This window comes from Haliotis rubra, unplaced genomic scaffold (assembly GCF_003918875.1).
Source record: "Haliotis rubra isolate DU_JTF1 unplaced genomic scaffold, ASM391887v1 Scf1079, whole genome shotgun sequence".
Classification (NCBI taxonomy): Eukaryota; Metazoa; Mollusca; class Gastropoda; order Lepetellida; family Haliotidae; genus Haliotis; species Haliotis rubra.
In genome coordinates, this window is record NW_025764980.1 from 5,638 (window position 1) to 16,852 (window position 11,215).

An 11,215-nucleotide genomic window follows, 5' to 3' on the forward strand; every position below is an offset into this window, starting at 1 on the left:
TAGTATTTGTATTTGCAACATAGCGGACTCCCAAAGACCTAATACTCCTTCTCGCTGTCCCAATCAACAACTCAGGCGTGTGATCATATGGAACAAACAAAATCGCTGTACATGTATTTACTTCAATTGTGTCATTGCTACTCTGGTAAGCAAAGTGGTGTTTTTGGAAACCAAAAATAATGGATCCATTAAGGATATGTGAAGAGTATGAACATTATGTACCATGCTGAATAAACTGTATGTGTGGTGACAGGCTACTACTTAACCATAACCACATATTTAAGAAAAGACTAAAAGAAACACAATTTCAATGTGTTTTATTTACAAAAGAATTATTTGTATCATAAAACTGAAAATAACTTTTTTACATTCTACCATCATCTTTCATGAACCCAAAGTCAGTAAATTCTCCTTATATTGTTAAATTACCATACAGCAATCCAGGGTGATGTAAATTAACAATTCCAAATTAAAACCTTAATCCTTTGATATTTTCATAAACAACTGGATTCCAGTACAATCAGGAAATGATACTTCATAAACCTGATGTTACCATCCTTAGTCCAAGATGGTGTCATTCAAGACATGGTCAATCCTCTGTAGGCAACAATTCTCCAATCTGTTGACAATGACATTGTCAGTACTTCACAGGTTATATACACTATGTCTGTCCTTTACCTGTGTGTTAACAAGACTGACATTCAGTGTCAGAGTCATTGGACAGTATGTCTTCTCAGGTGAGAAATATATTGTACACAAATCCATGAAGTATTGACAAAGACCTGCTTGATGATGCGTTCCATGCTTCTGTTGATGAACACATTCTCTCAAACACACATATCCACATTCTCTCAATGTCACTGAAGTCCCCAGTGTCTCTCACTGTTCCATGAGCTGAGTATCATCGCTGTTTGTTCTGAGCTGCCTCTTTGCGAGCTGCATCCTGCAGGAGCTGTGTGTCACACTCGTCCGCAGGCAGCTGAACATATCGCACAACAGATCCTCGAATGAAGCATGTCTTTACTGACAACTGAAAGGTAAGAGGAGTAAGTAGAGTCACAATCATAGTCACAATTATACAGCATATGTTATCTCTTGTCCCTTATAATAAAACACGCTGGACCCATTCACCATTTGTATCACAAGTTTGGTGAAGCCCTTTTATCACCAACCAAGCAGAGAGTGAGTGAGTGAGTGAGTTAAGTTTTCTGTGGCGGCTCCACTTAATATTCCAGCTATATGGCAGCGATCTGTAAATAATCAAGGCTGGAACAGACAATCCAGTGATCAACAGCATGAGCATTGATCTGTGCAATTGGGATCACGATGACATGTGTCAACCAAGTCAGAGAGCCTGACCACTCGATCCGTTGAGTATAGCCTCTAGCGACAAGCATGGGTTACTGAAGATCAATATTCTAACCCGGACCTTCACAGGTAACCAAGCAGAGAATTTTTTTCCCTCATAGGGTTTGAACTTGACAATTATTTAACATGTTAAAATTACTCTCCTGAATGAACATTTGTTGATCCACATTCAAAATAGCAGCCTCTTATCGAGTGAGAGCATGATAAATTTGTTAAATATCACTATTATCCTCTATGAATATGACAGTTTAACTGGGGAGGATGTTTTCATATTATTATGGCAAGGAGAGAAAAATATTTTGGTCCAAGGAGACAGATGAGGAAGTATGACATATGAACACTGGACTGACTGACTGAGTTTAGTTTCGCGGCTTTTTAGCAATATTCCAGCAATATCACGGCAGGGGACACCAGAAATGGGCTTAACACATTGTGCCCATGTGGAGAATCGAACCCGGGTCTTGGTGTGAATAGCGCTTTAACCACTAGGCTACCCCCACGCCCCCTATGAACACTGGAAGTGATCTTGCTCATTACAACATAGTACAACATAGTTTCCCCGGCTGGGGAGCTCACCATGTGTGGGTACTTGTCAGGGTCCGTAATGCTGATATCTGTCAACTTGATATTGAGAAACTGGTCCACAGAATGTAGGGTGCCACAAATACTGAAATACAAACATAACCTTACAGTCCTTATCAACATGTACAAGGGAATGCAAACACACAGGAGTAATTTTCCCCAGCCTCGAGAGTCGAGACTACTAAATTGTACTGAGGACAGGTGAGTGAGTTTAGTTTAATGCTGCACTCAGCAATATTCCAGCTATATGGCGGTGGTTTGTAAATAATCTAGTCTGGACCAGACAATCCAGTGATCAACAGCATGAGCATCGATCTGCGCAATTGGGAACCGATGACATGTGTCAACCAAGTCAGCGAGCCTGACCACCCGATCCCGTTAGTCGCCTCTTAGTCTTACGACAAGCATGGGTTACTGAAGGCCAATATTCTAACCCGGATCTTCACAGGTATGAGGACAGGTAAAATGCAATGATAGTAGTCTTTATTGACGTGTATCATTAGTGTGTTGTTCTTACGAACCAGTTCTTAATGTTATTTTTCTGCATAGTGAAACTGAATAGAACTTGACACAAAATGTAAACATAATAAACATTTTCAACAGATGGAGTCATCATTAGACACGAAGAATAGTTTCCAATAGTCATTTCACTAATCTTTAAAAAGACAAATTTCTAATGTTGTAGAGAAAATCAAGAAGCACTACTTGTAGTGAGTGAGTGAGCGCGGTTTTACGCCGCTTTTAGCAATATTCCAGCAATATCACGGGACACCAGAAATGGGCTTCACACATTTTACCCATGTGGGGAATCAGACCCAGGTCTTCATGGCTTAACGCTTTAACCACTAGGCTACCCACCAGTATTACAGAACCAGTCAATATAAACTGACTAACTACAGAATAGTTTCATACAGTTCATGCTGAGTGAGAGACACAACAGCAAGCATTCAGTGGATGATGCCAGGCCAAATGTTTCAAAAAAGAAAATATAATGCTGCTTCACACATTTTACATCTTTGGCATGTCAAGCAAATGTTTTTACAAGGCTGCCCCAATAGCATCAGAACAAATATACCTACCTCAAATCATTCTTTAACTCTACAACCACATCTTTCCCAACAAGGGACTTGAAAAAGGAATAGAACAGCTGGAATGACAAAATTGTCAAATTAATTTCAATGACAATAAACATGATGAACAATGAAGCTCTCACAAACAAGAGAGTTATCTCCCTTCTGCTGCTGAAATGTGACAGTAACAAGTTAACATGAACCAACAGTTGGCTGACAGTTTGTTGAAAGTCAGGCACTGATTGAATAAAGTATTTGTCTGTGCATGCTTATCTAACCTCAGTGGTTATCTATGCCCTTCAAACTAAACCAACCTACCAGTATACCATGATCGACCTGTTAACATGATAAAAACGAGCAAGCAACTTTTACGCTGCTTCTAAGCAATTTTCCAGCAAAATTGCGGTGGGGACAGAAATGGGCTTCACACATTGTACCCATGTGGGGAATCTAACCTGGGTCTTTAACGGCGTGTTACCCCAATCACTCCTAACATGGTGAATGCTTTAACTATGAGGGGCTACCCACGCTCCTAACCTAACATGGTAAAGGGGTCAGACTTAATGGTGAGTGTGAGGTGAAATGGGGTTTAACATCGTACTAAGAATATTTTGCTCATATGGTATGACGATGATGCGAATGCGTGTGTATGTGTGGCTGCTTGTACTAGCCCAGACTTAAGCTGGTTTTATAGTGCTAGCTCACTGAGATACAGTGCCTCAGTTAAAGCATGCATATCCCACTCAGACACATTTTACTGACTGGAGTCAATCAGTCCTTGTTATGTACCTGGTACCCTTAAAGAGCAGATGAGTCCATATCTGCAAACCAAAACTGTAGGTACTTATTCCCATTCAGCTAATTGCGAGTGGTATTGTGCACCGCGAAATATATGATACCGTGTATGGTCTTTTGTTATATAGCACAATCAAATATATCTCACACAACAGTATACCAGTTCCCATCAAAAAAGGGTACAATGCAGAATGGACCAGCCCTAGTCCCCCTGCCGACAATGACCCCTTCTGCATTATTAGGCCCATAACCATGATAACTAGGTCTGGGCCAGTACAACACCACTCTATTTTACAACACGATAATTAGCGGATCCTGACAGTTGAAAAGGGATACTATACTAGCCGCATAAAGAAACTGTGTACACAGAAAATGCCTTCAGAATTGGAATACAACACAGCAAAGACGAAATGATGTAGACACTTTATAAGCTGAAGTATCGGACCACAAGAAATTGTCAAAAGAACATGAACAATATCCGTAACGATGACGTCAGAAGTTCAAAATCGAGTAGGGGGTCACACGACGACGTCACAAAGTCAATAACGGGTATGACCACCATGTGCGTGAGCTTACAGCAGTGCATCGATTAAATTGGCGCATATAGAGGCTAGCAAATGAGCATTGAAGGCCTGGGGAATGGTCTGGGGCGTGGTCACTGCTGTCTGGAACCTGTATCTGAGATGAGTCACCGAATCCACCTGTCCTGTCTTGGCGTCGTTACGTCGGGAGCGCCCAGAGCGTGGGTGGTCAGCGGCGTCATTTCTGTTTCGATAACGCCTGACCCATGCAGATATCGTGTTATGATGGCATTGGACATGTGCTGCCACCTGTTGTTGGCTCATTCCTGCTCGAACCATTCCAATGGCTTCATGACGTTGAGCAGATGTTCATCTTGTGACTTCTCATGTGAATTGGTGAACGTTTGAATGACCAAAAATCAAGCTTTCAACAGTGACAGCAATTTCAGAGTTTCACATGTTGTGTGCATCTGTACGGGCTGCACGTGCAGTAACACATTGCAAGGACTTAGGCCACCGTCAATGACGTCACGTCGCCTGGCACCTGCATGAGCGTTTGATTGTCGCCAATACTTGCTATGTTCACAAATGTATTTATGTATAAAAACGCTGTGTGCCTATATATATATTTTCTGTGTGCACAGTTTCTTTATGTGGCCAGTATATTTGAAAAGAAAAGTGCAGTCTAGACTAATGCCTTAGTGAACATTCTGACTCGCTGAGTCGGAGAAATCAATGGACCCCACCACTTAATGATTTTACGACACTTCTTGTTATTATTTCATAAATTCTTTTATCTAATAAACAGATCAAGATAAAATGCAACAAATGGTGCACGTGTCGAGGAAAGAGTTCCTTCCATTGCCCCAACCCTAACCCTAACTCTTAAACCTAACCCTAAATTAAATTTTGGACTTTTTGTCATTTTGTGAGTTCTCTTGTAATTGTTGTGTTAAGTTTTGTTTAATTTTAGTATATTTATTAATATTATTTGGCATGGGGGAACAGCAGGAACTCTTACCCGTGTCGAAAACGTTGTCACTAAGAACAAACAAAAACCAATTAAATCCATTCTACAAGGAATGATGATGTCGTCACGTTTACGATTGAGTAACGAACTTACATGCACCTGCTACAAAAACAACGCTAACTTTAATACATCAAGATGTCGCCTTAATTGGGTCTGAATATATAATTATCAACCATAGTTTGCAGTGATGTACCGAAGCGTAGTATTTAAAGCGATGGAAATATCCCGTTACGGTTGTATATATGACAGTCTATCACGAAATCAAATTACCATGCTGAATATGCCGCTTCTAAGAAGTCTCGTAAGGGCGAGATCTGTCCGAAAACGAACGCTTCGACCCCACAAAATTCCAATTATGAAGTGTTAAGATAAACCGTGCCGTAATTGTTCACTTTCTATGTTTTATGTTTGTAACTAAAGGCAAAAATCGTGCTTAATGACTTTATTAACAAATAAATATGGTAGGTCACGTGACATCTGAAACGAGATTTCGTCTGCCATTTTCCCAAACAGAAGAGCTAAGTCATACCCAAGGCTCGAAGATGTTGAGAATGGATCCTCCGATTGTCCAGGGTTATCCCGAAGGAGGAGAAATGTATCAGTATGGGAATCCAAAACAGGCTCACTTCAATCCATACACATTTAACGGCGGGTAAGCAGGAATTTGTTAACATAAACTGTCGTGACTTGAACTAAGTTGAACACTATATAATATTGAATGATGTTGGAATATCTTAGATGTAGGGCCAATTCACAATATTCTTCAATCTGAAATGTATAATAAATGAAAACAAAATGATTATTACACATTAATATTAGTCTTCGTTCAAGAAGCAAAATTGTGCAGTGAATGTTAGTTGTATGTATACATTGTACTCATCATCTGGACCCGACAATGTTATGATAGGTTTGTATTCCAGATTCACAATATACTTATCATCCTTTGACACAGGTCTGTCTCTCTCTCATACGATTGGTTAATACATCTTTGAACAGCATCACTTTAAACTCCACCCTTCACATAAAATGTAGGCATGTGTTGTAAGATAACTACAATTCCTAATTTTCATTCACACAACCATTGTGACAAGCTCATGCTTTGTTGTCTTTCAGCACTGTTCTGGCAATAGCAGGAGAGGATTTTTCAGTGGTAGCGTCTGATACTAGGCTCAGTGAAGGATTCTCTATTCACTCCCGAGAGATGCCTAAGACCTATCAGATGTAAGTGTATTGTTGGATCAGGGTTTCTTTTGTGGACATTTTCAGATGGCAGTGCTCGCTCGGGTTGTAACGAGGGGTGCTGCATCACGCAGACCTTGTGAACTTTTGAATGATGGCATGTGTTTAGGATTAAGTTATCTTGTATAAGTTAGTGACATGTTTTTCAATTGTTCAGATGTACTGAGTTGATACTTTGTGTACCCACCTGTGTGTCTGGCCAAGACTTCATATTTACAGACTGCCCTGATGTTACTAGTTCTATTAATAGTATTATTTCAAGTGGAGATGTATTAACGATAGAAAATGGAACAGGTGAGGTGAGGTGAAATTGGGTTTAACGGCCATGCTTGAGAATATTTCCGTCATGACGACGGCGTGCATGCATATGTGTATGTGCGGCTGCTTGTACTAGCCCAGACTGAAGCTGGTTTTATAGTGCTAGCCCACTGAGATACCATGCCTCAGTGAAGCATGAATACCCCACTCAGACACATTATAAGACTCCGAGCTGACCAGTCCTTGATGTACCCATTAATGCCGAGCGCCAGGCAGGGACCAACAAGTACCATATTTTAACGTCTTTTGGCATGATGCGGCCCGGGATCGAACCCATGACCTTCCACTCATGGGGCGGACGCTCTAACCACTACACCACGGAGGCGGTCTGATAATGGAACAGTGTTGTATTTTAGACTATTGATAGATTTTGCACGGTTTGAATTGGAAGAATAGGAAATGGTCTTTTTGAAAACTAACACAATATTAAAAGAAGAGTTGAACAAAAGTGTACTTTAAGAAGTGCTAAATGTTCACTGGAATGCATCAGTAATATGAAACTCATTTTGCAGGACTGAAAGCACTGTTTTGGGTGCCTGTGGTTTCCATGGTGATGTTTTGACACTTACTAAAGTACTGAAGGCCAGATTAAAGGTAAGTTCTAATGTCTCTATTTGGCGCTATCATGATGTCAAAAGAATGAGTTGTGTATGTACCTAGAACATTACTGGAGATGATTTGTTATCATCTGTACTCTTTCAGTGAATTTCTGAATAATTCCATAAAACTCTCCACATGTTTAAATATTTGCAGTTCTGGTGGACCAGATACATTCACATTTGTACATGCTAATACTTATTTTGTATGTAAATACAGTTATCTTGAACAATGTGTTAAACCCCACTTTACTACTGACCTCTTTTGCCATCTTCTTCAGATCTATGACCATGATCACCACAAGAAGATGACGACATCTGCTATAGCAGCCATGCTGTCCACGATGTTGTACTACAGACGGTTCTTTCCATACTATGTTTACAACATAATTGGAGGACTTGATGATGAAGGTAAAACAAGTTTATCAAACACGGAAAAGTAGAATCTTGTCATGCAAAAGTTAACGATTTTATTCCATTTTAGATTTACACATTGCAATTCAAAAGCCAAAATCTGGAGACAAAAGTTCAGTTATGCAAATCAAAGAATAAGTAACTAGTTGCCATTTAGTTTTGCCAACTGATCAAATGCATTGTTTACAGTGTTTATCAAAAGAAGTGAAAGAATGTCAGATTCTTTAACGTAACTGTATTTTCCAAACTATACATGGCACGAAAATCAGTTTTAATGAGGTCATCTTGTCTCTCTTGCAGCCTGCAGAAAATCATGTTAATTTAGGCTTTTTTTAATGGAAATTGATGAACAATACATATATATGTAGACCTTAAATACATGTAGATATGTATGGCCTTATGTATCTCTTAGCTGGCAATTAACCCAGACAGTGTCTATTATGGCTCCTGCATCCTGGCATAAAGACAAGAAAATCAGGGAAGCTAAAAGCAATTTTTGTCTTCTGAAAGTTAGTAATTTTGGGGAATATGTTCAATAGGGAAAGTTTACATGTGCATTCTGAGGTAAAGTGCACTCTTGTGTTACAGGTAAAGGGTGCGTCTACAGTTTTGACCCAGTGGGCTCCTATGAGAGAGAATCATACAGAGCTGGGGGGTCAGCCAGTGCCATGCTGCAGCCCCTCCTGGACAACCAGGTCAGTTGGTCATACACAAGGAAGTATAGTTTGTTGTTGCTTTATGTCAATCATCAATACATAGTCTCAAAGTGATGGACCCGTGAAGATCCGGGGTAGAATAGGTCTTCACCAACCCATGCTTACCACAAAAGGCTTACTATGCTTGTCTTAAGAGGCTTAATTAACGGATCAGGTGGTCAGGCTCACTGACTTGGTTGACACATGTCATCGGTTCCTAATTGTGCAGATCGATGTTCATGTTGTTGATCACTGGATTGTCTGGTCCAGATTCGATTATTTACAGACCGCTGCCATATAGCTGGAATATTGCTGAGTGCGGCGTAAAACTAAACCCACTCACTATGTCAGTCATCAATACATGGTCTCTAAATAATGAACTCTGAACCTGAAAGTCCTGTGGTACCAATGGGTAGAAAGAATGAATTTATGTAATGTCACTGAAATGGGGAAATTGCACATCCTGTAACTGAGTTATTATGAAGGGAAGGCACAGGATTCTCAACTGTCTGACTCCATGGATCTTCTAAGTTATTATTCTTGCCCTGTCAGTGTTGTGTCTATGGTAAACATGTACAACCTTCAAACCTAAACATTTGGATTTTCTCTCATTAAACATGTGAAAGTGACATGCTGTGATATAATTGAAATACTGTTCAACATGGCAGTGTCATTTTCAACATAATACATAGTTTGGGCTATTTGCCTTACAGGTTTATGATTTCACTGGTATTACCATGTACTTGGGCTCACTTGAGTTGGGAACATGGAGTTACCTCCCTTTTTTCTTTGTAACCAGTTGAAGTCAGTGACGATTCAGTTGTTGCAGCAGACTTTTTTTTAATATGACCTGAACATAGCCCATATCATACCTTCCAGTAGAATTTTGTGTATATATATTGACCGTTGTTAGCTGGATTTGCTAGACCAAACCGAAATGTTACAAGACTCAGGAATCAGAGTGAAGATTGAAACAGTGCTGACACCTTCAAAGTACTAAACTGGTTTATGAAATGTTTTCATTTCAGATCGGCTTCAAGAACCAAGAGGGTGTAACCAAGGTTCCCCTGTCCCAAGAGAAGTGTGTAGCTCTCGTTAAGGACGTCTTCATCTCTGCCGCTGAGAGGGACATCTACACGGGTGACGGCATCATCATCAACATCATTACCAAGGACGGCGTGAGGGTGGAAAGATTCCCACTACGGAGAGACTAAACAATCTAGATCATTTTCAGTTATCATCACTACAACATGTAGACAGAAATATCAAGTGCTGTTCCATTTCGTGTATATGTGATGTGCTTCTACATTACTGTAAATACCATGAAACTATGATTAAAAATCATAACATTTGTTTTGTCAGATCATTATTCCCTTATTGGGTAACACAGTTGTGAAAGTATTGCTCGTCACACAAACATCATTGGGTCCAAACGTCATTCTGATTATTACAATTTTTTAGTCAGCTAAAATGTAACCTATGCTGGTGGGTCCCTGAAGTGATAATCCTCTTTGATGTATATTACTCGAGACTCCTTGGACATCAATACGTCATGATTAGAGCTGCATTCTGGCAAAAACCATGATAATCTGTTTGTACAATCAGAGCCACCCATAGTGTATAAAACTTGATTTAATCTGCAGACAAGCTTCATTTCACTGATATACTCATGGAAACGAATAAGGAAACACATGAAAGTACACGTGTTCTTTTAGTTATTTCCAGAATTTCACCCACAGTGCAATACATACCTTGTGAAGAAACCTGGAAAAGAATAAAGCAACACTTGTGCGTTTGTGTGTTCCCTTATTTATTTCCATGAGTATATGATGACATTACAGACGTATGGACCTGACAAAACGTTGGTTGTGCAAACATTTTATCTTATTACTATCCACTAAAATATTATGATAAGTCAAAATACATATTTTGTAATGTTACAATGCAAAACTCAGCACGATGTCAGTCCCCTGAATCTATTATGGCGCCAGGTGTAGAAAGAATTACCGGCACCCCATTGCTGTCCCAGGAAACAAGACTTGTGAAGATCCCCGTAAGGGTCAATATTTCCTGGATTATACCCCTGAACAATCACTCATGTGAAATCTTGGCAACAGTATATGAATAATCTTCCAGTTACCATGTCCTTTTTCAAAACGCCAGATCAAATAGAAATATTTTTACAGACAGACCCGTGAAAACCCGGGTTAGAATTGGTCTTCAGTAACCCATGCTTGTCATAAGAGGCGACGAATCAGGTGGTCAGGCTCGCTGACTTGGTTGGCACATGTCATCGTGTCCCAATTGCGTAGATCGATGCTCATGCTGTTATTCACTTGATGTCTTGTCCAGACTTGATTATTTCAGATCGCAGTCACACAGACGGAATATTGCTGAGTGCGGCTTTAAACAACAAACAAACCGCCCATCTTTGGAGACAAACTGGTCATTAAGAGGCGATCAGGGATCACGTTTCTAAGACTAAGAATTTATAATAACTAGTGTAGTGGTTGAAGCGTTTCGCTTGACACACAAAGACTCTGGTTCGCTTCTCCACATGGGTAAAAAGTGTGGAGCTCATAACTGT

General features: G+C 39.9%; 2 protein-coding genes across 2 annotated transcripts; one reads left to right on the forward strand and one right to left on the reverse strand.

Annotated features, from left to right (window-relative positions):
• Positions 1 to 300: 300 nt before the first annotated feature.
• Positions 301 to 5,714, reverse strand: LOC124280810 (U6 snRNA-associated Sm-like protein LSm2). The gene is made up of 4 exons (XM_046716794.1): positions 5,637 to 5,714; positions 3,030 to 3,097; positions 1,945 to 2,035; positions 301 to 1,030 (listed from the first exon to the last, which is right to left on the reverse strand). Exons 1-4 carry the CDS (start codon positions 5,637 to 5,639, stop codon positions 902 to 904), a joined length of 291 nt encoding a protein of 96 aa, XP_046572750.1. The 5' UTR covers positions 5,640 to 5,714; the 3' UTR covers positions 301 to 901.
• Positions 5,715 to 5,840: 126 nt separating this feature from the next.
• LOC124280803 (proteasome subunit beta type-1-B-like) lies at positions 5,841 to 9,979 on the forward strand. Its single transcript, XM_046716785.1, has 6 exons — positions 5,841 to 6,018; positions 6,480 to 6,587; positions 7,436 to 7,517; positions 7,801 to 7,930; positions 8,522 to 8,628; positions 9,657 to 9,979. The coding sequence occupies exons 1-6, from the start codon at positions 5,909 to 5,911 to the stop codon at positions 9,840 to 9,842; spliced, it is 723 nt and encodes a 240-aa protein (XP_046572741.1). The 5' UTR covers positions 5,841 to 5,908; the 3' UTR covers positions 9,843 to 9,979.
• Positions 9,980 to 11,215: the final 1,236 nt, after the last annotated feature.

Bases quoted from the DNA above. Each gene is read 5' to 3' on its own strand.
- LOC124280810 (XM_046716794.1), bottom strand. The intron at 2,036-3,029 runs GTAGGTATATTT...TTTGTATTTCAG, and splicing joins GAGTTAAAGAATGATTTGAG to TATTTGTGGCACCCTACATT. The intron at 1,031-1,944 runs GTGAGCTCCCCA...CTTACCTTTCAG, and splicing joins CTGACAAGTACCCACACATG to TTGTCAGTAAAGACATGCTT.
- LOC124280803 (XM_046716785.1), top strand. From the start codon at position 5,909: ATGTTGAGAATGGATCCTCCGATTGTCCAGGGTTATCCCGAAGGAGGA. The intron at 6,019-6,479 runs GTAAGCAGGAAT...GTTGTCTTTCAG, and splicing joins CCATACACATTTAACGGCGG to CACTGTTCTGGCAATAGCAG. The intron at 7,931-8,521 runs GTAAAACAAGTT...CTTGTGTTACAG, and splicing joins TGGAGGACTTGATGATGAAG to GTAAAGGGTGCGTCTACAGT.